At 43.9% G+C, this 25,801-nt stretch overlaps 1 protein-coding gene across 2 annotated transcripts in view; it reads right to left on the bottom strand.

Moving 5' to 3' along the window:
• LOC144486735 (NACHT, LRR and PYD domains-containing protein 3-like) overlaps positions 1–25,801 on the bottom strand; it is an 87,075-nt gene that overhangs the window by 14,545 nt on the left and 46,729 nt on the right. For both annotated transcript variants that reach the window (XM_078204763.1, XM_078204764.1), the window contains 5 exons: positions 20,806–20,972; positions 14,138–14,309; positions 13,988–14,053; positions 9,497–11,234; positions 4,742–4,828 (listed from right to left, as the gene is read on the bottom strand). In XM_078204763.1, the coding sequence (XP_078060889.1) occupies positions 4,742–4,828; positions 9,497–11,234; positions 13,988–14,053; positions 14,138–14,309; positions 20,806–20,972 (2,230 nt within the window). The remainder of the gene's footprint in view (positions 1–4,741; positions 4,829–9,496; positions 11,235–13,987; positions 14,054–14,137; positions 14,310–20,805; positions 20,973–25,801) is intronic.

The raw sequence follows: 25,801 nt of genomic DNA, 5'->3' as shown, positions 1-25,801 counted from the left end.
CATTCTAGTTTCAATTCTTCTTTCAGAAGCTGCTTGAACTTAAGACAAACAGCACTGCTGTTTCCCACTCTGAAGTTGGAGTATTTGCTGTTTAAGTGTTGCTGTGTTGAAAGCTGTCAGAGACTGGGGTTACCTCTCTGTGGTTGGGCTGTTCGGAGGCGACATCCTTCTCTGAAAACAATTGTTTGTTGGCTGCCCGGAAGTGTTAAAAAGCTGGAAATCGGCATCACGTGAGCATAATTGTTTTTGTGCTAACTAATGTTGGAGAAGGGTGTATGTCTGTGGGTATTGCTTTGTATTGGAACAACAGAGATAGCTAGCTGTTAAGAGTTATAGTGTGTCATGTCTAAGTCTTGTAATTGGTAAAGGTTATGCTAATTCTTGTTCTTATATTCTAACTGCATTCTTAAATAAACTGTGTTTGATAAAAGCATCCTAGTGGGTCACTTGATTCATACCTGGAGTGAAACACCTCATGCTCATCAATGCCAAAATCAAATGTAAAACCAAGGGTCCAGGCTAACTTCACAAAACACCTTGGAGTTTCTGGTCTGCATCTTAACAATTGTATAGAACATAGAACAGTACAGCACCGAACAGGCCCTTCGGCCCACGATGTTGTGCCGAGCTTTATCTGAAACCAAGATCACGCTATCCCACTCCCTATCATCCTGGTGTACTCCATGTGCCTATCCAATAACCGCTTAAATGTTCCTAAAGTGTCTGACTCCACTATCACTGCAGGCAGTCCATTCCACACCCCAACCACTCTCTGCGTAAAGAACCTACCTCTGATATCCTTCCTGTATCTCCCACCATGAACCCTATAGTTATGCCCCCTTGTAATAGCTCCATCCACCCGAATGCATCCATTCACTCTTTCCTCTTCCTCACAAATCAAGGGCTGTGTGACTGGGTGACGTGTGTCCCCCTGTCAGCATGTGAAAGGGTCCTCAGAGTCACCGTCACATTATTCCCCTACACCCAGGGCACAAAAATCAATGTGATTGACATTCCACTGCATTGGGATCAGAGAGAGAGAAATCACAGGAATCAGTGAAAATTCAGGTTCTGGTTCATAACTTCCAACCCCTGGGCCTTTATAGAGTTTTTCAGCACAGAAAGAGGCCCTTCGGCCCATCGTGTGTGTCAGCCATCAAGCAGCAATCTATTTAATCCATTTCCAGCACTTGCTCCATAGCCTTGTCTGCTGCGGCATTTCAAGTGCTTGTCTGAATGCTTCTTAAATGTTGCGAGTGTTCCTGACTCCACCACCCTTTCAGACAGTGAGATCCAGATTCCCACCACCCTCTGGGTGAAAAAGCGTTTCCATGGAATCCCGACCTGGACATTTACCATGGCAAATCCAACGACACTACACATTTTGGGACACTAAGTGACAATTTAGCATTATCGATCCACCTAACCTACACATTTTTGGGCTGTGGGAGGAAACCAGATTACCTGACAGAAACCCGCACACACGGGGGGAACATGCAAACTCCACAGGCAGTCACCCGAGGCTGGAATTGAACAAAGGTCCCGAACGTTGTGAGGCAGCAATGCTAACCACTGTGCCATCATCAATTCTCCTCTGAAACTCCTGCCTATCGCTTTAAATATGCCCCTGGCTATTGACCCCTAAAATGAAGGAGAAAGGTTCCTTTCTATGAACCGATGTATGTCCCTCTTAATTTGATACAACTCCACGAGGTTAGTGGTGAATGTCCAGACAGCAGCATCAATCTTCAGGAACATGTCAGTCTCTCTGTGAAGGGTTCCGGTCAGTCAGAGATGACTGCTGCACTGCCAACACTGAGTGGCCATCCTCGTGGTCATCCGGTATTATGATCCTGCATCAGTGATGGAAAAGCAATATATTCCAAGTCAGAATGGTGAGTGGTTTGGAAAGAAATCTGAAGCTGGTTGGTGTCCCATCCTTCTCATATCCTTGGCCATCTCGGTGATGGATAGTGCCTGTTTGGATGATGCTGGCTCAGGAACCTTGGTGAGCTGCTACATTCCACCTTGTATGTGGTAAAATACTGCCACTGTGCGTCAGTGGTAGAGACAGCCAATGTTTAGTTTGGTGAATGGCCAGCTGATCCAGTGGGCTCCTTTTCCATGGATGAGCTTCTTCGGTGTTTTTGAAGCTGCAGACAATCCAGCAAAATGAGCGGATTCCATCACACTGCTGACTTGTGCCTTGGAGATGGTGGGAAAAATTTGGGAGACAGGAGGCGAGTTCCTCATCTCCGAATTCCCAGACTGTTATCTACCCTTGGAGCCATAGTGTTTACAGTTCAGTGTCTGTTCAATGGTCCCAGTGCGCCCCCACCACTCAGGATGTTGATGGTCGAGGATTCAGCGATGGTGCTGCCATTCAATGTAAAGGGAATATGGTTAGATTCCCGTCTGTTGGAGATGGTCCTTGCCTGGCATTTGTGCAGTGAAACATTACTTGCCATTTATCAGGTTAAGCCTGAACGTTCTTCAGACCTTCAGACGCTAGCTCTGTCGAAGAGTCATCCAGATTCGAAGGGTGAGCTGTTTCTCTCCACAGAAGCTGTCAGACATGCTGAGCTTTTCCAGCATTTTCTGTTTTGTTCAGGTCTTGCTGTTTATGGGCATGGACTGCTTCAGTCTCTGAGGAATTGTGAACAGTACTGAGCATTGTGCAATCATTAGTGAACATCCTCATTTCTGACATTATAATGGAAGGCAGGACATTGATAAAGCAATTGAAGGTGGTTGGGCTTTGGACATCACCCTCAGGAACTCCTGCAGTGATGTTCATGAGGCACTGGAAGGATGACACTTTTCTGACCATCAAGAGCAGACTGATGGAGCAGCAATTCATCAGATTGGATTTGCCCTGTTTTATTCCACATTGTCCGGTAGATCCAGTGTTGTAGCTGTACTGGAACAGCTTGGCTTGGGGAATGGTTAGTTATGGAGCACAATTCTTCAGTACCATTGCTGGGGTACAGCCAGGCTGACAGAGTTTGCAGTACACAGTGCCTTCAGTCATTTCTTTACCTCACATGCAGTGAATCAAATGGTCATCTGTAATGTTGGGGACCTCAGGAGGAGGCCGAGATTAATCATTCTACTCAGCACTTCTGGCTGAAGATGGCACTGATGCTCTGGGTTCCCTCATCAGTAATGATGGAATTCTTGTGGCATGTTTATAGAATCATAGAATTCCCACAGTGTAGAAGGAGGCCCTTTGGCCCATCGAGTCTTCACCAATTCTTTGAAAGAATATCATATCCAGGCCCTATCTCTGTAACTCCACATATATGGCCCACTAATCCCCGTAACCTACACACCCTGAGACACCTAGGGACAACTTCGCATAGCCAATCAACCGAACCTGCACATCTTTGGACTGTGGGAGAAAATTGGAGTACCCAGAGGAAACCCACACAGACACTGGGAGAACGTGCAAACTCTACACATAAAGTCACCCAAGGCCGGAATTGAACCCTGGTCCCTGGCGCTGTGAGGCAGCAGTGCTAACCACTGTGCCACCTTGTCGCCTAATGTAACCGGCATGTCCAACATTTTGTGGCATGTCTAACACTATTTATGACTGGATATGGCAAGACAGCAGATCTCTGATCTGATCCATTGGTTTTGGTGTGATTGAGCTCGGTCTATCATATGCTGCGTCCACTCTGTGGTCTGGTGGTCGTGTGCTGGAGCTTCACATCTCATCTTTAGATAAACCCAAGTCTCATTTGGTCGTACATATAAAGAAAATTAGTCGTAGTAACACAGTACTGGTTGCTGGGGAAAGCCACTGTCAGCTTCCTATAAATGAAAAGGGACAGTTCACCTCTCCTGCCTGTTTCCTGTCACTCAGATAACTTCATAACCAGGCTGCCTTTGCCTCTTTTATTTCATGGTCTTCATCTTTGCCCACAAGCTTATTTTGTGTCTACTAATAGCGGACAGTGTTTTTAATAACAAATACTGACAGCAATGGTATATTTAGTATCATTATTTGTGTTCTTAAAAACAATGTCCATTATTAATAGGGACATCATTCAGACTATTCTGCACTGTGATTATTGCCATTGCCAGCTGAGCTGTGCCTTGAACTGCTGGGCTGCGAGCTCTGGAATTCTCTTCATAACCCTCCCCACCTCCATCTCTGCATTCTCTTTTCAGATGCTCCTTAAGCTCCGTTTAACATAAATTTGAGAGTGGATCCCTCGGGATAAAACTCATCAGAATCCAATGTAGTTTGTAATCTGCCTTACCAATATACAGCAGTTTTCTATGTTTAATCAAACTGAGAAGCCGACAGACATAAACATCTATAATCTGAATGACAAAATAAACTAAATTGAACATGTGACCAGCCATATCTGGGAATTCTATAAACATTTAATTGTTTTGTCCATCTTTTTTATTCTCATGAATGGATTTGAGAATAATCATAAATGATTAGTTAAATCTTTCACTCCTGAATCTCGCAGTTTATTGTAACTCAGGTTCAGACACATCACTGACTGGTTTGTACTGAGAGCAGAGGTGAGAATATCTGAGGCTGTTACTCTCCAAACTGGAGATCATAGAGAGAAAGATTTCAGGAATCAGAGCGAATCCGTGGTGTTTAACACGAAGACTGACAGGAATGATTATTAATGACACTATTACTGACACTGATAATAATTTACAGTGTCAGACATCCACTGATTATTAACACAATCTCACACAGTCTGATACTTACTCCAGTTTCTGTATTTTACATTCTGGATTCCTCAGAGCCGCAGACAATAGTTTCACTCCTGAATCTCCCACTTCATTGTCACCCAGACTAAATGGAGGAAGTGAGAAACACATTAAATTCAGATTAATGTTCAGCAGGAAAAATAGCTGGATCTGTTTTTGTGTCAGAAACTTAGCACCAGTGGTGAACTGATTCAAGTTACGATATTATATCTCATCCAAGTTGATCTTTCTCTACACCCTGTGACTGTAACACTGCATTCTGGACTCTTTCCTTTCCTTCCCTATGTACGGTATGCTTTGGCACTAATAAATGTGACAATATTAAATCAGATATCAAACCCTTTCTGTTGAATGGAAAAGGCAATCGTCAGCATTGGAAAATGATGAACAATTCACTCTCACTGGTTTGCCTACTGGGGGAAATCACTTTTACACCTCTCAAAATGTATATTTTGTTTAATTGTTCTTGGGATATGGGTGTCGCTGGCTCGACCAGCATTTATTTCTCACTGCTAATGGTCCCTAGAGGAGATGATGCCCACATCCTGTGAACAAGCAAGTAATTTTTAAACATGTCCCACATTCTGGTCTCATGTCCTGATCATCAGAATTACCCTCCTAAATCTCACTGACCCTGCTACGTTTCCGGAAATTCAAATCATTTCTGCTGTTACATAAATCCAGGATTTTATGAGAATTGTACATTTTACTGAGGGTTAAATGATAAAGCTGTGAGAGTGGATCCCTCGGAATTCCCTGTGCTTCTTAACTATTGACATTGTATCATCTGTATAGTATCTCAGGGCGAGTTAAAGTGTGAAACTGTGCTAACTGTTGCTTTAAGATCCATCCCCTAGATTTGACACAACCAGGAAAGATTATTCTCCCATTAGAAAGTTGAAATATTTCTGTTTGACTAGTTTATAGGGGAGGGGTGTCTCCCGCTACATTCCACAGTAAACAGGCTCTACATTTTCTGCAGGTATGGCTAGTGTTCTATCTCCGGGAATTGCCGGGAGTTCCCTCTTCCCGGTAGATCCTCACATAGGAAAAGGATTATCCAAAAACCCTGTTTCATATCACTGACGGTTTGACTGGAGATTTTCCAGCAGCAGGTTTCCTCATTCAGGAAATTCTGGTTTCCTCGGCTCAGATGTAAGTTCTGCAGTCCTGCCACATTTAGCTGTGAATGATAGTGGACGATGAAACAACAGAAGGAGGAGGCTCCACAAATATCCCATCCTCATGATGGAGGAGACTAGCACATCAGTGCAAAAGGTATGGCTCAAATATTAGTAACTAACTTCAGTGGCTGAACCATCCAGAGGGCCCCAACATCACAGATATCAGCTCATTCCATTCACTCCACATGATGTCAAGAAATAGTTAAAGATAATGGATACGGCAAAGACCACAGATCTTGACAATATTCCAGTAACTGTACTGAAGATTACTGCTCCAGAAGTTGCTCTGTTCCTCGCCAAGCTGTTCCAGTGAAGCGACAACACTGATGTTTACCCAAAATAGTGGGAAATTGTCCAGATATGACCGTAAACAAAAAGGAGAGAACAAATCCAATCTGTCCATTTCCCACCCCATCAGTCTACTCTCGATCATCAGCAGAGTAATGGAAGGCTAACGAGACTAACAAGTGACACTTAATTAGCAATGACCTGCTATCTGACTTGAAGCTTGTGTTTACTCAGGGACACTCAGCCCCCTACCTCATTACAGCCTTGATGCAAACACGGACAGCAGAGCTGAACTCAGGATGAGAGGGGAGAGTGTCTGCCCTTGACATCAAGGCAGCATATGGCTACATGTAGCAAAAAGGAGCCAGAGAAAAACTGAAGTCAATGGAAATGAGAAATGGGCAGCACGGTAGCACAGTGGTTAGCACCGCTGCTTAACAGCTCCAAGGACCTGGGTTCGATTCCCGGCTCGGGTCACTGTCTCTGTGTAATTTGCACATTCTCCTCGTGTCTGCGTGGGTTTCCTCCGGGTACTCCGGTTTCCTCCCACAGTCCAAAGATGTGCGGGTTCGTTTGATTGGCTATGCTAAAAAAATTGCCCCTTAGTGTCTCAAGATGCGTAGATTAGAGGGATTAGTGGGTAAAATATGTAGGGATATGGAGGTAGGGTCTGGGTGGGATTGTGGTCAGTGCAGACTCGATGGGCCGAGTGGCCTCTTTCTGCACTGTAGGGTTCCTATGATTTCTTTCCATGAAAACTATCTGCCGATTGGAGTAATACCAGCACAAACAAAGTTAGTTATGGTTGTTGGACCATCTACAAGATGCAGTGCAACAACTCACCATGGCTCGTTACACAGCACTGTCCAGTCTTGTGATTTCTATCCCTGGAAGGACAAGGGCAGCAGATGAATGGAAACATCACCACCTGGAAGTTCCCTTCCAAGATACACACCATCCTGACTTGGAAATATATCATCGTTCCTTCACAGTGACTGGGTCAAAATCCTGGAACTCTCTTTCTCACAGCTCTGTGGGTGCACCTACACCACAGGAGTCCCGAAATGTAATGGTAGTGATATAATAGTGAGCATAGTTGCTTTCCAAGCAGTTGATACAGGTTTAATTCCCAGCTATCTCAGTTTGTTGGAGTGGATGAAGAGAGGGCCAGGAGGCAGTAACCACAACCGAAAAGAGTGGGTCAATCCAATTGAGTCAAGTCTGCGGCTCCAGCCTGGAGCAGTAGTGTTAAACTTAGCTGAGGGTTGGAGGGTCAGTTGATCATTCAGCTACTCTGAGCCAGCCCACGCTGAGTTCAAAAGGGAAATGGTGAATCTAATAGTGACACGGAGGAAACTAAATTCATTGGTTGGTAAAAAAATGCCATTTTCGACTGGCTTTATATTGCTGTGATTTGGAGGAAGCAACAGAAAGGGTCAGTGATGGTTCTGCTGTTGATGTGGTGTACATGGATATTCAAAAATCATCTGATGCAGTGACACAACAGACTTGTGGCATAAGCTCATAAAATAAATGGGAAAGTAGCAACGTGGATACAAAATTGGATGAACAAAGAGTAATGGATATTTTTAAGGCTGGAGGATGTCGGTAATGGAGAACCCTAGCAGTTGGTATTGGGATCCTTGCTTTTCCCTGATATATATGAATGATCTAGGTGTTTGGGCGGCACGGTAGCACAGTGGTTAGCACTGCTGCTTCACAGCTCCAGGGGCCTGGGTTCGACTCCCGGCTTGGGTCACTGTGTGGAGTTTGCACATTCTCCTCATGTCTGTGTGGGTTTCCTCCGGGTGCTCCGGTTTCCTCCCAGCCTAAAGATGTGTGGGTTAGGTTGATTGGCCATGCTAAAATTGCTCCTTAGTGTCTTGAGATGTGTAGGTTTGAGGGATTAGAGGGTAAAATATGTAGGGATATGGGGGTAGGGCCTGGGGTGAGGATTGTGGTCGGTGCAGACTCGATGGGCCGAATGGCCTCTTCCTGCACTGTAGGGTTTCTATGGTTTGCTGTCTCGAGGGAAATTTCAAAGTTTGAGGCATTGTAAACTGTGAGAAGAGCTTGGGACTGAAAAACAGACCATGGGGGAGTGTACAGACAGGTGACAGCTTAAGTTAAATGCAGAGGCGGGTGAGGTGATACTTTCAGGAAACATGCACATGAGGAAGCAATATAAAATAATCGGTCGAATTGTTAACGGATTGCAGGATCAGAGGGACTGAACACATATGTGCATCGATCATTGCTGTTAGCAGGACAAGTGTAGGTAGCAATTAATAAAGAAAACAGCATCTTGGGCTTCACTGTTATGTAATAACTTGTGTTTGTGGGCATTACACAGTAATTCATGAGTTTAAATTTAATTTGTGTTTCTGTGCTTGTGAGCTCAGAAAGGGCCAAAACTTTAATTTCACTTCATGTTAAACAAAGCTGCCTGCCTGCGGGTTTTTGGTTTCAATTTAAACTGTCCCTACATTTTAATTTAAGGTTTACGACGTTGTAAGAGTTATGAAGGTTTAAAGAAATGGTTGCTTCTACTCAGAGGCCCACAATGAATGATAGAAGCACTGAGTTTCAGTTACAACCAGTTAATCCAGGAAGCAAGACGGAGTTCACAGAGGCTGCCAGTAGAGGCAGCGCAATGCAGGGATTCAGAAAGCAACCCGAACTGATGATGTCACCAGTGATCACGTGACTTATAAAGGGACATTGTCCCAATATAACACACACCGACTGTAATACATAACACAGGTAGAGCGCAGTAAAATAATCCTGATCATAATTAAACACAAACTGTAAGCTGCACCGAACAAGACAAACTAATTTCTGTATAGCATCGTACAGAATCAGATGGTTTCTGTTGGGAGAGGGAATGATCCTTTTTCAGATTTTGGAGGGAGGCCTTTACAGCAATAATCATTTAAAATTCATCCCAATAATGTTTTTATTCATTCAAGGAACGTGGGCATCGCTGGTTATGCCAACATTTATTATCCACGCCTATTCCACGAGAATCTGCCTTCTTGAAATGATGTAGTTTTATCAGAGAATCTAGATTTATTACAGGTTCAGAAGGAGGCCAATCGGCCCATCATATCTGCATCTGCTCTCAAATGAGCATTATTACTTTGTGCCATTCTCCCACACTTTGTGACCATTGGACATTGTTTCTCTCTTGACGTCCTCGAATGAACATGCCTCTGTTTTATTAGAACAAAAGAAATGGCTTCTCAACAATGAAAATATCCACTATGAGACCAAACAGTTACCTCAACTCCAGACATTTGTGCAGAACGGGTCCCAGCCGCCGGAACCCTTCACACTGAATGTAGCATTCCTCTAGATCGAGGTGTTTTATTGTATCACAGAGTCCAATGACATGAGACAGGACCGCACAGTCAATCGGGGTCAGTCGCAGTTCACTAAATGAAAGTGTTTCCACAGATCCCACTGTGTTCCGAGCCAGTGTTTTATTCTGAGACTCAAACAGGTAGTGGAATGTGTTCAGGAGCTTCCTCTTCCCAGTTTCAGTCTCTGTGTCTCCAATCTGCCCTTCAACCTTCTCCTTCACCCAGTCAATCACTCGGCAGGTTGTTTGATGAAGAAACGAACCCAGAAACTTCACCAGGGGCCAAGCTGACTGTGGGGAGGACAGACCAGCAACAAAACGGAGAAATATCTCAAATCGCCCATCTTTCTCGCTGTGGGTCTCACTGAGGAGTTTCCCGATCTCCCCGGGATCTGGAGTCAGGAATTGTGTGAGTGCAGCTACAAACTCTTGGATGGTGAGGTGTGGGAATGTGTAAACCACACTCTGGGCAGAATCATTTTTCTCCAAAAGTTCCATCAGGAACCCAGACAGGAACTGGGAAGGTTGTAGATTGTACTTGATCAAATCTTCATTTCTAAAGACAATCTTCTTCTCGAAGACTCCTGTGAAGGCCATCTCACCAAGCTTCAGTAACACATCACGGGGGTTTTCAATCTCTCGGCCATGGTTTTTCAGAATGTTGTAAATATAGTAGGAATATAGTTGGGTGATGGTCTTGGGAACTTGCTGCTGTTTCCTGTCTCTTTGTGTAAAGAAGGGACCCAGTGACAGACCGAGGATCCAGCAGTAGGAAGGGTTGTAACACATGGTGTACAGGATCTCGTTCTCCTCCACGTGTTTGAAAACAGCTGCTGCCACCGTCTGATCTTCAAAAAACTTGTTGAAATATTCCTTCCGTTCATCACCAACAAATCCCAGGATTTCAGCCCAGACACTGATCTCAGCCTTTTCCAATAAATGTAATGCAGTGGGGCGGCTGGTCACTAGCACTGAACATCCTGGGAGCAGCTTGTGCTGTATTAAACTGTACACAATGTCAGACACTTCACACCGGAATTCAGGATCTGTGCACATGGACTGAGGTTCTGTATTTCTCTGATTGTCGGCAAAATCAGTACTGTCCTTGAATTCATCCAAACCATCGAATATAAACAGCAATCCCTCTGGGTTCTTCCAGAGCTCTCCCAGAATATTCCCAAAGTAAGGATAGAAAAACAGTATCAAATTCCTCAGGTTTATTCTACAGTTAATAGTGTTCAAATCCCGGAACTTAAAACTGAAAACAAATTGAAAGTGTGGGTATATTTTCTCAGTGGCCCAGTCATAAACAATCTTTTGTACCATTGTTGTTTTTCCAATTCCCGGCACTCCGCTCACTGCTGCTGAATTCCCAGATTTGGATTTTCTCTGGGAAAAGCTGCTCTGGAACAATTGATCAGTTCGGATTTTTTCCAGTTCTTTCCGGAGATGTTTCTCTCTCCATTCTTCATGGTCTCGGCCTCTTGCCAGCAGTTCATGTTCGACAAGTGTCCGATCTCGAACAGTAGAAATAACCGTTAGCTCAGCGTATCGATCAACCAGCTGGAAAATCTTAACCTTCTCCTTTATGAGGATAGTGTTCACTCTCAGTGTTTCAGTTTGTACCCGGAGTGTCTCCTTGTGTTTCTGTTGAAGATCTTCAATGAGAACAGAGAGAAATGTTAGTTGCATGAAAACACCATCTTTGCTGAATTGTTAGACTTACTTTACAGTGTCCGTCCAGGTTTGTGCAGGAATTAAAATTAAGTTATTGGAAACTTCGTTTGACAATCAACAATTTCCATTTAAAGTCTCAGATCGTGACTTAACTTTAATATTTCCATAACTTGTTGATTTTATAAAGGTGATGTTTTCTCTCTGATGGTTAATGCTTTCCAACCTGCCCTTAATACAGACACCTCACTGGGAGTCTGCAAGGATCATGGTTACATGACAGGCGATTTTCGGGTCCATCAGTCTGTGAACTAGTCGGTGTTCCCAATCTGCTGCAGAAATGGTAAATGGGATATTGGATATGAATGGGAGATGGAGAGATTGTAATTGTTCAGGAGTCTCACTGTGACTGTATCCCACCTTCAACAGGTTCCCTTTCATACTGTGTGAGCATTGGAATACCAACAGTTTTGAACATGGAAAGTTCTCCTATTCTATCAGGCTGTTGCCTGGTCACCCATGTTACTGGGGAGCCGGTTGGCTCAGTTGGTCAGATTGTGGGCCATATTGTGTCAGCAGCATGGGGTCCGATCCCCGTTGTATCTGGGGCAAAATCGGAACCTCACTCCTTGCCTTACCCGTGCCGGAGATCATTCAGCCGTGGTTCAAACCTGCCTTCGGACAGAGAATTCAAAGAATACCCATCCCTTTGTTGTAGTGTATTTCAGTAATCAATAACTATGTTTCAGCAGTTGTACGTGTAGATTCATTAACTGTGTTTTGATAACAGTTCTGCCATGATGGCAACAGGAAACAGAACAAGAATCTACTTTGCTAAGTGTAATATGAAACCAGTAAACATTCACAGTTCATTTGAACTGTTTAACAATAATTATAATGCATGGTTAATTATGTTTGTTGTTTCCTATAACCTAGTTTTGGGAAATTGAAAATATATTTATCTTAGTTCTTACATTGGGTTAAAAGGACACCCCTGATTTAACGGATTATCCTTTCAGTGATAGGGTATGAGATAGCAAATTTAAGACAGAGTTGAGGAGAAACTACTCCCAAAGGGTTGTGAATCTGTGGAATTTGCTGCCCCAAAGTGTGGTGGATGCTGGGACAGGAGTAAATTTGAGGAGTTAGATAGATTTTTAATTGTTCATGCGTTGAAGGGTTATGGGGGAAGGCAGGAAAATGGGGATGAGGAGCATATCAGCCATGACTGAATGGCGGAGCAGACTCAATGAGCCGAATGGCCGATCTCTGCTCCTATATCTTATGAACTTATGCAAAATGTTAACGGGGGTTGTAGATAGACCCACAAACTGTAGTGATGAGGCTGGGGATGGCATTAAACAGGAAATTAGTGACGCATGTGATGAAGGAACATCAGTAATTGTGGGAGATTTTAACCTGCATATAGACTGGCCAAGTGAAATCAGACACACTAACGTAGAGTAGAAATTCCTGGAGTGTATACGGAATAGTTTTCTGGAACATTCTATTGGTCGTGGGGAAAATGCTATAGTTCATTAACAGCAGAGCATTTGAAAACAGTGGCAGGATTGGACAGTCAGCATGGATATATGAAGCGGAATTCTTGCTTGACAAATCTACTTGAATTTTTTCCAGGAAGCAACTAGCAGAGGTGACGAAGGTGACAATGGTTGTGATTTATTTGGACTTTCAGAAGGCTTTTGACACGGTCCCAGGTAAGAGATGAGCATGTAAAATTCAATACATTGATTTGGGAGCAGTGTATTGAGATGGACAGGAAATAAGCTGGCAGGGAGGAAACAGAGTAGCAATAACTGGGTCTTTTTTCCAAATAGCAGACTGTGACTAGTGGGATACTGCACGGTGTTGGGAGACCACTGAAAGGGTTAATGTCACATAAGCTGCTATGAAAAAAAAGTTCTTATCGAAGTTTTCAAAGAGAAGCACTAAGACCAGTAGCTTAAGGTGACTGTGATTGGTTTTAATATCTGAATGATGCAAGTTTAATCAATAACTGAGTGGATTGAGGTAACTCCTAAAATGTGATTGGTATATGCTAATTACCTGTGACTGAATTTGAAACTATAATTGTTTATATATGTAGGAATTCTGTATTCTGATTCATTACAGACTGTGACCTGTGACTTTCCAGAGTCCTCACTATACAGATGATTAAAACAGCTGTTAAGAGAATTCCGTGACTTGGTCCAATTACTTGAAAGATAAAGTTGTGATCAATTAAAAGGCTGATATCAATTACCACAAGACCACTTATTCATGATATATATTAATGATTTAGACGGATGAATTAAATCTAATCTCTCCAAACGTGCAGACTACACAAAAGTAGGTGGGAGGGTGAGCTGTGTGGAGGAAGTGGGCAAATGGCCTACCCCTGCAACCATTTTCTCTGTTACTGTGTTTCTATAAGGTTCATGCTGAGATTTACAGGGTAGTGGGATTCTGCAAGGTGTACACAAGACTTCCAAAATAATAGCAATCAGCAATTTAATTAAGAGAAAAAAATGCAATGATTACAAGAGAAATCCTGTGTACTGGAATGAATCTCTGTATAGTTGAGGAACAGTGACAAACCCCAATCATGTTCAGCCCAGTTACCCCAGCCTTTAACTTTCCAATTCCCAGATTTTCACAACCTCTTAAACAAAGGTTGTAATCAATCATTCAGATTCTCAGAAGTTAAATAGTTTATAATCTCCATTTCATCTCTTACCTTTCAGGCGACTGGGCAATTCAGATAAACCTTGTGCAATGTTCATGTCATCGAATGCATCAGAACCTGTTTAAATAAATTCATGAAATCAAATCAGTGATATCGACAGTGTTTAAATGGGAAATTGAATTCACTGTGATTTTACCATACCACGCTCCTGTATTTCTTTCAGTATTTTATCCAGTTTTGGGACTCCGTGACGCATTTTCACAAAGGATTCCCACATCACCCTTCGAGCCCGAGATCCTTTTTCCATCACCAGATTGAGCAGAAGTTTGGAACTGTCTACCCGGTTTCCCTTATCCACGAGCTCAGTGACTTTCTATGAAGAATAGTAATGAAGAATAATGAGACGCAGAGTGAAAGATAAACACTGAGAATGGGATGGAAAGGACCTGCTCAGTGATGGGATTTCCCAGTTGCTTTCAGCTCAGAAATCAGTCACTGGGCCGGGTCCTGATCCATAACGAACACGGACTGAAAATTATCTTCACATCTCATTGCAGTCATTAACGATAAACAAATGTGAATCAACTGAACTAGAATCAAAAATATATTTGCAGAGAGTGAGGGATCACTGAGAATCTGCAGCATTTTAATGTAATTGTTTGCTTGTCTCTCAGTGTCTGCCATGATATCAGGTTCATGATGAATAATTTGACCCACTTTTCTCTGAAACCTCAATCCTGCTGCCTCACTGTGTGATTTACTCAGAAATCCGGAGGTGATGAGGAAAAGTCTATTTTCTCTGAGATGGTCAAGAGTCTTTGGAACCCTCTTCCTGAAAAAAATGGTGGAAGCAGAGTCTTTGAATGTTTCTAAGAGAGAGGTAGATGGACTTTTGATATCAAGGGGCTGATATGTTATAGGGAATAGGGGGGGGAATGCAGATTTGAGGGTACTATTAAATAAGCCGCAATGTTATTTAACAGCGGGACAGTATCGAGGAACTAAATGGTCTATCCCTGTTCCCCATGTGTATGCAAATAAAACAGCGGCAAATCAGAACTCAGATGGCAGAAAAATGATTATTCTGATCATCAAGTTATTTAAGTAGCAGGAATTTTAAAATGAAATTTGACTGATAAAGTACCATTGAGTAATCCAAATACCGACTGATGCTTTATGTCAGGGAAATGAGCTAATAATAATGGCGAAAAATCTAATCACTTAATCATTTCTGCACAGTAATTCAAATGCCAGAGACAGAACTTTAAAAAAAAATACTAGTACGTATGAAAGCTCAGTAAGGACGATTGAGGAGTTAGATAATTTTTGACAGATAATATTTAGCTACTATTGCGGGGTGTGAAGGAGAGCCTGCCGCAGAATGTCAGAGTCAGAGCAATGGAGAATTTCAGACTGGAGTTTACAAGAAAGGAAAGGTTCAAATTCATTGACTCAGGTCAAATAGAAGAATGGACATTTTAAAGCAAAGGCATCTGAGGACTGGGGGCCATTACAGGTTTATGAGCACACAGTGTTATCTGGAGTCTAGTGGGAGCACAGTAAAGGCAGCAGAATCTGAGTAGCTGAAGATAAGACGCAATGTAGCAGAACATTGGAACAGCTGAATCTGGGGTGAACAAAGACATGGAACAGGATTCAGCAGGCGCTGTGTTGAGGTAGGGGTACAGACTTGCAGTGTTACGTGCAGACAATAAGGATATTTCTGCACTGGCAATTGTGCAGGAAATGGAGTTCTGCTTGATACTGAATGCTGAAATCACAGATAGTCTGGCTAGGTCTCAGTCAGAGGCTGGGAGAGGAATACAATCAAGTGGTTTGGAGATGGAGTCTGTGAGGGAAACAGACAATGATGTGGGCATCGCTGGCTAGACCAGCTTTTGTTACAGCAATACTGAACAGTTCACTCCTTTTCCGCTACATCCTGACTTTTTCCTCTGGTCTCTCCAGTCCCACTCAAACTCTTGCCTTTTTTCTGCCAGTCCACATGAGAGTTAAACCTGAACTGTTCCCCTGTTCTTTGTACAGATACCGACAGATCTATTGTCACCTTTCCATATTGTTTCAGATTCACAATATTCGCAGTGTTATCCACATTGTGTCCTTTTTTCCAGCTTCTATTCTATAAAATTCTGAAATTAAATGATTATTAATGCCATTCTCTGTGTTACTTTGGGAGTAAACTTAATGTTGCGATGTATTAAAAGGGTAACATTGAACCAAGAAACTGAGATACTCCTGTGCCTTCCTAAAAACATTGGTGTGATCACATTCAGAATATTACATTCAGTTGTGTTTCCCTCAGTACAACAAGCTTATTGTAGCTTCAGATGGGAACAACTCGAACCTGTGAGACAATGGTGGGGGTGAGTGGGAGCCAGTGTGTAAAGTGAACATGTCCTCACTGGAAAATAAAAGTTTGAGGGGTGATATGATTGCTGTTTTCCACTGAGTCCAATTTTTCCAAAACTCTTTGATGCTACACAATTTAAAACGCTGTCTTGATGTGAACGATCGGCACTATCACCTCTCCTCTGTAATTCTTTTAGCCATGTCTGAACCAAAGGAGCTCTGGAGCAGAGTGCAAACTCAGTATCTGCGAGCAGGTAATTGCTGAGCAAATACCACTTCAAAACACTGTCGATATACCTTCCATTGTTTTGATAACTGTAAGTAGATGAATAAAATGGTAATAACTCGATTGCATTTGCTCTTTTTACCATGGACTTTCCTGGGATTTTTTTCCATATTGGTGGGTAAATGCCAATGCTTTAGCTGGGGTGAACAGCTTGGCTCACAGTGTGACTAGTCCTGGAGCACGAACCTACAGCATTACAGCCAGGATGCTGTCGGTGTCTCTGCACATCATGCCCTCAGTCATTCCTTTATATCATGTGGAGGGAATTCATTTGGCTGAAGACCAGTTTCTGTGATGATGGGGATCTCAGGAGGAGGCTGAGATGAATTATCAGTGAACACTTATGGCTGTTGGTGGTTGTGGATGCTTCAGTCTTGTCAGCCACGAGCTGGGATCTGCTGTTTCTGATGTTAATGTTTGTAGAATCCCCCCTACACATTTGTTGTCTAATTATCTAACATCATATGACTGACATGGCAGGACTGCAAAGCTTTATGCTGTTAGTTGAGGCTCAAGTTGCTTCTCTCTCTATACCATTGTGGCTAGTTGTAGATTCACCAGGTTGCCACATCATTTTTATATATTCCTGATGCTGTTCCTGCAATGCTCTCCAACGCAACTCATTGAACCAGGACCGAGCCTCTGGTTTGATTGTAATGGTGGTGTGTGAGTGTGCCATGCTATTATCTAATAGATTGTGGGGAAATACAATACTGTGACTGATGGCCAACTGTCAGTTTAGAAACAGTCGATCTATTCAATATCTATTACATTTAGCACGGGGATAACATCGCAAACAACAGAACCACTTGTCAGTTTGAAGACAGTACTTCATCTCCACCAAGGACTGTGCGGTAAGTCTTACTGATACTGTCATGGATTGGTGCATTTGCGACTGTCAGATGGATGAGAACAAAACTAGGATTTTCCACGTTCACTTGCCAAGAGCCACAAGCTCATTCTGGCTGATCTGACTTTCAAAACTTGGGAAGTTCAGTCAGTAATCGTGCTACTGAGACAGGCTTGACTGGAGAAATTAAGCCCCCTCTCCACCGCCGTGCCCTGCCAGCCCCATGAGTAAATTTTGTGCCTGTTCTTTTTTTAATCACATTGACATGGAAAAGTCCATTTTCATCAACTGAAGGAAGGCAGTGATCAGGAGGAGGTTTTCTTGTCTATATTTGACCTCAGTACATAAGATTTTGTGGGGTCCAAAGATAATATTGAGGACTCTCCACGTTTATACAATACCACTGGGCTGTAATTTCTGGCAGATCCATCTGGTGGGAACATACAGATCCAGGAACAGTAGGGGAGGAGTCTGGGACCTTGTTTGATCATCATAGTTACAGGATCATATTGATGGCAGGTTATAGCTTCACATATCTGCGGAATGGGTTCTGCAAAATGTGCTGAAAGTCCATAAATGTTAGTGAGGACTTTGCAGGGTCGACTGGGCCATGTTAGCGAATCCAGTCCAGCGTGGTGCACCCAGTTTAGTTTATTATACCTGACTGTAGTTAGTTTGCCTTGTTTTCTAGACCTTTTCAGAGGTCAGTGAAGAGTCAACTGTGTTACTGTGTGTCTGGAGCCACATACAGGCCAGGCTGAGTAAGGGCAGCATGTCTCCTTCCCTTAGTGAAGCAGATTGGTTTTGTAGACAGTCTAATCTTATTTAATTAGCTTAGTTCATTCTGGAGTAAGGGGAAATATGAAGCCATCAGGCAGGAGATTAGAGGCGTAAATTGGAAGGAGGCATTCTCAAGGAAGTAAGGTGGCAGATTTTCAAGGAATGTTTGTCTGGAGTTCTGCATGACAACGTTCCGATGAGACAGGGAGGTGTTGGTAGGTTACGGGAACCGTGGTGCACAAAAGCTGCGCTGAACCCAGTGAGAAAGAAAAGGTAAGTATACAAAAGGATCAGAGAGCTAGGCGATGATGGGGATCTAGATGAGTAGACGGCTTGTAGGAAGGGACTTAAGAAAGAAATTAGGAGAGCCAGAAGGGGTCAGGAGAAGGATTGGCAGGTAAGATTAAGGAGAACCCTCAGGTGTTCTATAAATATGTGAAGAGTAAAAGGATGAGATGTGAAGGAATAGTACCTATAAAAGGTGAAGGTGAGAAAGTCTGTACAGAACCGGAAGAAATAGCAGAGGTGCTTAATGAATACTTTTCCTCAGCATTCACGGTGGAAAAAGACCTGGGTCGTTGTACCACAGGATTGAGGCAGACTGAAAAGATTGAGTATGTGGACATTAAGAAAGAGGATGTGTTGGAAATTTTGAATAGCATCAAGATAGATAAGTCGCCGGGACCGGATGGGATGTACCCCAGGTTACTGTGGGAGGCGCGGGAAGAGATTGTAGAGCCTCTGGTGATGATCTTTGTGTCGTCGATGGAGACGGGAGAGGTTCCGGAGGATTGGAGGATTGCGGATGTGGTTCCTATATTCAAGAAAGGGAATAGTGATAGCCCAGGAAATTACCGACCGGTGAGTCTAACCTCAGTGGTTGGTAAGTTGTTGGAGACGATCCTGAGGGACAGGATTTATGAACATTTAGAGAAGTTTAGTATGCTCAAAAGTAGCTTGCACGGCTTTGTCAAAGGCAAATCGTGCCTTACGAGCCTGGTGGAGTTCTTTGAAAATGTGACTAAACACTTTGACGAAGGAAAAGCGGTAGATGTGGTCTACATGAACTTCAGCAAGGCGTTCGATAAGGTCCCCCATGCAAGACTTCACGAGAAAGTGAGAGGGCATGGGATCCAAGAGGCTGTTGCCTTGTGGATTCACAACTGGCTTGCCTGCAGAAGGCAGAGAGTGGTTTTAGACGGGTCTTTTTCAGAATGGAGGTGGGTCACCACTAGAGTGCCCCAGGGATCTGTTCTGGGACCCTTGCTGTTTGTCATTTTCATAAATGACCTGGATGAGGAAATGGGGGGGTGGGTTGGTAAGTTTGCCGACGACACGAAGGTTGGTGGTGTTGTGGATAGGTTGGGGGGATGTCAGAAGCTGCAGCGTGACATAGATAGGATGCAAAACTGGGCGGAGAAGTGGCAGATGGAGTTCAACCTGGATAAATCTGTAGTGGTCAATTTTGGCAGGTCAAATGGGATGAAAGTGTATAATATCAAGGGTAAGACTCTTAGCAGTGTAGAGGATCAGAGGAACCTTGGGGTCCGGGTCCATAGGACTCTTAAATCGGCCTCGCAGGTAGAGGAGGTGGTTAAGAAGGCGTATGGTGTGCTGGCCTTCATCAATCGAGGATTTAGTTTCGGAGTCGGGAGATAATGATGCAGCTTTATAAGACGCTCGTCAGACCCCACTTGGAGTACTGTGCTCAGTTCTGGTCGCCTCATGACAGGAGGGATGTGGAAAAGATTGAAAGGGTGCAGAGAAGATTTACAAGGATGTTGCCTGGATTGGTTGGTATGCCTTATGAGGATAGGCTGAGGGAGCTCGGTCTTTTCTCCTTGGAGAGACGAAGGATGAGAGGTGACCTGACAGAGGTGTACAAGATGTTGAGAGGTATAGATCGGGTGGATTCTCGGAGGCTTTTTCCCAGGGCTGAAATGGCTGCTACGAGAGGACACAGATTTAAGGTGCTGGGGAGTAGGTACAGAGGAGATGTCAGGGGTAAGTTTTTCACTCAGAGGGTGGTGGGTGAGTGGAATCGGCTGCCGTCAGTGGTGGTGGAGGCAAACTCGATAGGGTATTTTAAGAGACTTCTGGATGAGTACATGGGACTTAATAGGATTGAGGGTCATAGGTAAGCCTATATATAAGCCTAGGTAGGTAGGGACATGACCGGCGCAACTTGTGGGCCGAAGGGCCTGTTTGTGCTGTATTATTTTTTCTACGTTCTATGTTCTAAATTCTCAAACAATGAGATTGAACTTTGCGTCTCTGGATTAGGAGTTAAGATCTCAGTTTGTTCATCCAGTAACATAGCCACTCTGCTGTTGTACCCGTGTGGGGTAAGTTGTGCATGCTGAGAAGAAACTGGTGGCTTTAGGTTCCCAAAGCTGTCCACCCTTGAGGCCATCCTCATCTCATGCCTGAGTCTGGTGCAGACTAATAACAGGATTTGTACTGGTCAATAACTTCATTATCAGTGCAGCATCTGATTCCTTGTCTGCTAGAAGATGATGTAGACAGAACCAGCTCTTTCGTCATCATTTGTTAATACATCCTGAACTCATCCCTCCCACTTACCCGATGTTCTTGTCCAGTGAAAATCCTCTCGTATGTTAACGATAAGCTGACCCCATCCACTCCTCCTTCAATCGCCTGCTCCAGCCTATCCCGGTAGAATTTTGTCAGCTGGAACAGTTGGTAATCATCACACTTTGTCAGGAACTGAGTGATTGCGGAGTTCGGATCTGTAAACACAAATGGAGAAAAATAAACACATTTCTGTCAATGAAACTTCCCTTGACAGGAAGCAACTGAAGGCTCGTGAGCCACAGTATCAAACACCTGTGGGAATACAGAAACATTCAGCAATAACATATTTGACCTGACTCCCAATAACCACCTTTGCCCCAGACCCATTAGTACCCATGGTTCACAAGAGACTACCAATTTCAAAAATAAATTCAATATTTTAAAAAATCAGTCACTGGATGTGAGGGTTCCTGGCAAGGGCAGTTTGTTGTGAATCCTTAATTGCCATTGGAAAGCTGGTGAGACACTTTCTTGAACCGCTGCAATGTTCCTGGTGTCTGTACACTCAGTGCTGCTCGAAAGGTATTGACAGGCTCTCTATCCAGTGACAGTGAAGGTCTTCTTCGAAGTGAGGGTGTTGTGTGGATTGGAGGGAGTCTGTAATTAGTGAGAGTGATCTTCCCATCTTTCTGCTGTCATTGTCTTTCTGGTTGGGCAGAAATCGCAGGATTGGAAATTGTTGTTAAAGGCGATTTGGTGAGTTGCTGCAGTCCATCCTGTAAATGATGCATATTGCTATCTTTGTGCATTGGTGGCAAAGGCACTTCTGTGGTGGATGGGCTGCTGATCAGGTGGGCTACATTCTCCTAAGTGGTGTAGAACTTCTTGTGTGCTTGTGAAGTCACAGTTATCAGGCAAGTTGCAAGTTTTCCATTACACCTTACTTGGGCAACACAGTGGAGAGCACTCCTGCATCACAGTGCCAGGGACCCAGGTTCGATTCCCAGCTTGGGTGATTGTGCGGAGTCTGCACGTTCGGAGTCTGCACGTTCTCCCCGTGTCTGTGTGCGTTTCTTCTGGGTGCTTCGATTTCCTCCCACAGTCTGAAAGACGTGCTGGTTAGGTGCATTGTCCATGCTACATTGTCCCTCAGTGTACCTGAACAGATGCCAGACTGTGGCGAGCAGGGAATTTTCACAGTAACTTCATTGCAGTGTTAATGTAAGCTGACTTATGACACAAAGAAAAACTTTTTTAAAACATTGTACTTTGTGGATTGTTGACTCGAAGGAGACAGAAGCTGACTAACTTTCCGCAGAATGCGCAGCCTCCAACCTGCTCTTGTTGCTACAGCATTTATATAGCTGATCAGTTTCTGGTCAAGGTGACCAACTATGAGGTAAGGAAATAGCTTTGGTATCAGAATGAGGGTGGAGGAGGTGGGGAGAGGGTGCTTCCAAATCTCTCGTGCTGGGGCAGGTGTAGGGGGATGGGGAGGTCACTCCCAGACGTGTCAGAGCTACCTGCCAGAAGGGCTGCACCTCGGCTAACACACACAATGCATGTGCTGAATTTGAAACACAAGTTACAGGACAACAAGCTTCCGAGCAAGAGACAGCCCAGAGACACAGGGTTCATACATAAGACGGTCCCAAAAATCTGGGATGGTTGGTCACCCTGGTGAAAAACAATCCCCAAAATATCAATAATGGCCAATGATGGTAATGCTGAATTGGCTGCCAAGTGGAGGTGGCATGTAACATTTGTGCCACACAAGTGCCAAGGAATTATGATGTCTAACAAGAGAGAATCGAAGCACATGCATTCCCTCCTCAACCAAAGCAACATGTGGCATCCACAAGATGTGTTGCAGCAACTCACCAATGATCCATCGAACCATAGAACCCCAACAGCACAGAAGGAGCTTATTCAACCCATTGAGTCTGCACTAACTCTTCACAAGAGCATACTCCCTTGGACGACTGCCCTGCCCTATCCCTGTCATCTCACACATCTAATCCATCTAACCTAAATATCTTTGGATACTGAGGTGCAATTTAACATGACAAATCTACCCAACCAGCACATCTTTGGAGTGTGGGATGAAACCAGAACATCCAGAGGAAACCCACACATACACGGGGACAACATGCAACCTCCGCACAGTCACCCAAGGCTGTAATCGAACTTGGGTCTGTGGCGCTGTGTTAGCAATGCTAATCACTGTTCCATATCTTTAGATAGCATTTTCCAAAACCACGACCTTGATCACCTGGTATGGCAGCGGAGGCCTGGGAACACACCACCTGAAGGTCCCCTCCAAGCTATATATCCTGACTTGGAATTATAGCCTGCCTCACTCCCTGTTACTTGGTCAAAATCCTGGAACTCCTGTGGCACAGTGGTACAGCGGCAAGCACTGCTGCCTCACAGCGCCAGGGTCCCGGGTTCAAATCCTGGCTTGGGTCACTGCCTGTGTGGAGTTTGCACATTCCCCCCCTGTCTGCGTGGGTTTTCTCCAGGTGCTCCGATTTCCTCCGACACTCCAGAAATGTGCGGATTCGGTGGATTGGCGATTCCTGACAAACATGTCTGCAGAAAGTGTAAGCAGCTGGAGGAAATCCGGATCAGGATTATTGATCTGGAAGCCGAACTGCAGGCAACGTGCACCATCAGGCAGAGAAATAAATAGCTGGACACTTTGTTCCAGGAGAATATAGCGAGGGGATTGACACATTGTTCCAGGAGATTATAGTGAGGGGGATTGACACTTTGTTCCAGGAGAATATATTCAGGGGGATTGACACTTTGTTCCAGGAGATTATAGTGAGGGGGATTGACACTTTGTTCCAGGAGAATATAGTGAGGGGGATTGACACTTTGTTCCAGGAGAATATAGTCAGGGGGATTGACACTTTGTTCCAGGAGATTATAGTGAGGGGGATTGACACTTTGTTCCAGGAGAATATAGTCAGGGGGATTGACACTTTGTTCCAGGAGATTATAGTGAGGGGGATTGACACTTTGTTCCAGGAGATTATAGTGAGGGGGATTGACACTTTGTTCCAGGAGAATATAGTGAGGGGGATTGACACTTTGTTCCAGGAGATTATAGTGAGGGGGATTGACACATTGTTCCAGGAGAATATAGCGAGGGGGATTGACACTTTGTTCCTGGAGATTATAGTGAGGGCGATTGACACTTTGTTCCAGGAGAATATAGCGAGGGCGATTGACACTTTGTTCCAGGAGAATATAGTGAGGGCGATTGACACTTTGTTCCAGGAGAATATAGTGAGGGGGATTGACACTTTGTTCCAGGAGAATACCGTGAGGGGGATTGACACTTTGTTCCAGGAGAATACAGTGAGGGGGATTGACACTTTGTTCCAGGAGAATACCGTGAGGGGGATTGACACTTTGTTCCAGGAGAATATAGTGAGGGGGATTGACACTGTTCACTGATGCAAAGAGCAAGAGTGCAAAAGAACGTTTCCTGCCCAGTGCCAGTTTCAGGGAAAACAGTGGGTCTGAGACTTTTATTCTAAACTTAAACAGATAGCAGATTAAAGACAGTGAAAACAGTCAGCAAGAGTTTTTATAATTATTTAAGTAAGAAAAGAGCAGGTACTGTGGGTGCTGGTCCTGTGTAAAGTGAGAATTGGGAGATAATAGAAGATAATAATGAAATAGCAGATGAAGTGAACAAATATTTTGCTGTTTTCTTCACTCTGGAGGGTATGAAAACCATTCAGTAACAGCTTTAAATCAAGAGGTTGAACAGAGAGCGGAACTTGATGAAGTTACAGTCACTAGGAGGATTGGTACTGAGCAAACTGCAGGAACTATGGACTGACAACTTTCCAGGTCCTGATGGATTTCATTCCAGGATCTTAAAGAGGAGGCTAATGAGGTAGTAGATGTGCTGCTGTTAATTTCCTACAATTCCCTAGCTTCTGGAAAGTTTCCATCAGGGTGAAGGACCAGTAAATTTAACCTGTGTATTCAATAAAAGATGGAGGCAGAAAACAGGAAACGATAGGCCAGCTAGTTTGACGCCTGTTGTGGGTAAGGTGTACAAATGGATCATTAAGAAGATTGTAGCCGGGTACTTGAAAAATTCAAGGAAATTTTGTGGTTTTGTGCAAAGGAAGTTGTGTTGAGCTGATTCATTGGAATTCTATGAAGGAGTAATGTGCTCTTTAGATAAAGCAGAGCCTGCAGACACGCTGCACTTGGATTTCCAGAGGCCATTTGCGAAGGTGTCATGTCAATGCTTCGCAGAAAATAAAAGCTCACAGTTTAGGGGGTAACATATTAGTATTGACAGAAGATTGGCTGGCAGAAAACATAGAATATTTATGAATGGGTGTTTTTCTGATTGGCAGGATGAGACAAGTGGAGTCCCGCAGGGGTCTGTTCTGGGGCCTCAACTTGATACAATTCAGATCATGCAATAAATGAAGTGAAGGCATCACGGCTAAATTTACAGAAGAGACAAAGATTGGTGGGAAAGTATGTTGTGAAGGATTTTCCTGCCATGCTCGCCCCAATGCCGGAAAATCCCGCCTGAGTTCAATGGACCTTTGCATGATCCATGTCCTGCCTGCTCCGATTCCTGTGGCAGGCAGCACGGGAAAATTCCACCAAAGGAGGTTGCGTATAATTGAGTGAGTGGGGAACATCTGGCAGGTGGAGTATTATGTGGGAAAATGCGGAGTTGTTTGTTTTGGCAGGAAGAATAAGAAAGCAGAGTATTATTAAACAGGAGAACGGTTGCAAAATTCAGAGCTGCAGACATGAGTTACAAGAAGTTAATATGCACGTGCAGCAAATAATGAAGGCTAATGGAATGTTCTCCTTCATTACGAAGGGAATTTAACTCCAAAAGGATATTATGCCTTAGTCATACAGGGCATTGGTAAGACCACATCTCGAAAATTGCATGCGGTTTTTGGGCTCCTTATTTAAGGAAAGGATGTAAATGCATTCGAGGCGATTCAGAAGAGGTGATTCCCAGAATGAGCAGGTTGTGTTATGAAGA

This window comes from Mustelus asterias, unplaced genomic scaffold, assembly GCF_964213995.1.
Source record: "Mustelus asterias unplaced genomic scaffold, sMusAst1.hap1.1 HAP1_SCAFFOLD_435, whole genome shotgun sequence".
NCBI lineage: Eukaryota > Metazoa > Chordata > Chondrichthyes > Carcharhiniformes > Triakidae > Mustelus > Mustelus asterias.
The sequence above is the reverse complement of the archived record's forward strand: the minus strand, read 5'-3'. Positions and strand labels throughout refer to the sequence as shown.